The sequence below is a fragment of the Buceros rhinoceros genome, unplaced genomic scaffold, assembly GCF_000710305.1.
Source record: "Buceros rhinoceros silvestris isolate BGI_N320 unplaced genomic scaffold, ASM71030v1 scaffold7482, whole genome shotgun sequence".
NCBI lineage: Eukaryota > Metazoa > Chordata > Aves > Bucerotiformes > Bucerotidae > Buceros > Buceros rhinoceros.
In genome coordinates this window covers 15,714-17,776 of record NW_010400596.1, presented here as the reverse complement: position 1 = coordinate 17,776, position 2,063 = coordinate 15,714, and the positions used below count along the sequence as shown (strand labels likewise).

The 2,063-nt window shown below is 38.1% G+C and overlaps 1 protein-coding gene across 1 annotated transcript; it reads left to right on the top strand.

The window, feature by feature from the left end:
• The first annotated feature begins 944 nt into the window (after positions 1 to 944).
• On the top strand, positions 945 to 1,829 carry LOC104489727 (forkhead box protein D1-like). Its single transcript, XM_010131923.1, has one exon. It carries the CDS (start codon positions 945 to 947, stop codon positions 1,827 to 1,829), a length of 885 nt encoding a protein of 294 aa, XP_010130225.1.
• Positions 1,830 to 2,063: the final 234 nt, after the last annotated feature.

The following is a 2,063-nucleotide window of genomic DNA, read 5'->3' as shown; positions in this document are numbered from 1 at the left end:
GTCAGTGCCTTGAAACACGAATCTCAAACATCAGTAGTGATCCAAAAGAAGACAAAAGGTCTTCTTTCAAAGCTTCTACCATTTTGTTTTGTTTAGAACATATTTAAACAATCAATTATCTTCCTTGACTAATCATGTGAGATGAGTATCTTGTCCTTAACAGTGTCAGACCTCAGGAGGCTGAGGGCAGTGTCAAAGTTCAAGCGACAGTTCATGCTTTGAGGGTCCAAGAGCACAGCGCTCACTTGTTCTGAGTGCTACTTGCTCCCTCAAGTGGTTTCCTGGGTCAGCAGGACTGGTCACATGCACACTCAGCATGAAAATCAGTTGCACAATTGGGATTAGAGAATAAAGAATAAAAACTGGGAGCTGTTTGTGGGGTTTTTAGTACTTTAATTCAATTTCACCAAGAATAGATACCCTGCAGCTATAAAATTTGATAGCAACTTTCATTTCAAACAATACTTTCTTTTAGTACATAAAACAAATGTTTATTGTACTAAATACGTTTGACTAAGTGTAGAACACAGGAAACAACTTGTTGGTTTCAATTTGTTCTGCATATCACTGGAGGGTCTAATCCTTTCACAACTCTATCTAGCCACCATCAATTTTTCATTAATCATTATGTTTCGATGGGGAACACTGAAGGGTGTTTTCTCAGATTGTAATGAAGTGAGAGGCAAACGTCATGGTCTGTTTATCTTCATACTTAACATAGTATAATTATTTCGGGGTTTTTTTTCATTCAGCTAGGAATTGCACCTTGACTTTTGTAAACATAGGCAGTTCAGTTTTCATTGTTAAGGATGTTGACTTAACAGAGTATAAAACAGGAATCTAGCTATGTGAGAGCAGCACATTTAAAGTCCAAGTTTCCTTTCTGCTGCTGGTTATATTCAGCAGACCAATTTTTAACTGACTACTTGCAACAAAATACCAGGATGCTTAAAATAGATGCTAGTCTTCGTGCTGCTATAATGACTGAAGACTTTTCTGAAAAAAATGAAGGAAGTCAAGACATCTGCACAGTAGGAGGAGAAGAAGGAAAACTGGTTCACAGGATTACACCCCGAATTTCCAGCTCTCACCTATGTGCCAAAAAGGGTCTTTCCATGACTGTGGATGAAGCAAGATTTCTGAAAAAACCACCCCTATCTTACATAGCCTTAATTGCAAAGGCAATTCTTTCCTCCCCTACAAACAAGCTGAATTTAGCTGCTATCTACAAATATATTGAAGATAATTTTCCTTTCTACAGGAACAAAGGTCGAGGCTGGAGGAACAGTGTGAGGCACAACCTTTCACTAAACGATTGTTTCATCAAGGTGGGAAGGTGTGAGGATGGCAAAGGAAACTACTGGAGTATTCACCCATCAAATTTAAACGACTTTGTTCATGGGGACTTCAGGCAACATCGAAGGTCACAAAAGCGAGGACGTCAAAAGGAGCTAGAGCATTGCCTTGCAGTCAATTATTTCATGCCATGGGAACACTATCCTTTCTACCCAGCACCAAATTGGCTTTACCAAACACATTATTTTCTGGATCCTCAGCGGAAAAGGCTGTATGCTGACAGAATGCAGTGTGTGCATGAATACCAAAAATTGAATGTAAACAGCGATTTGATCATGGGGAAGTTTTCACCTTCACTACAGACTGACAAACCACACAGCATTTCTGTGGACTGGTTTTACAGATCTCCTGCTACTTCAGTTACGCAGGAGAATATTTTCCTAAATATTCAACAGGCTTTCCCTAATTCCCTTTTCTTCTTTTCTCAAAAGCAACAGCAAAATGAAGCATTCAGACACATCTGTAAGTACTAAAAAGTATTTGAAGTGCACTAACTGCTCAGGCAGCTTTGGATTCTGTCAAGATATTAATATATATATTGCAAAGTTTTGAACATTTGCTATGTTTAAAGACAGAAGAAGAGCTTACTTATGTAAGCCAGTGATTACCAATGATTATTATCTAAGTGTATTAACTTGGAAATAGTAACAATGAGTACTGGTTTTAATAATTCTGCTAGTCAATGGCCATGCATAGATTACTTATTA

Bases quoted from the DNA above. Each gene is read 5' to 3' on its own strand.
- LOC104489727 (XM_010131923.1), top strand. From the start codon at position 945: ATGCTTAAAATAGATGCTAGTCTTCGTGCTGCTATAATGACTGAAGAC.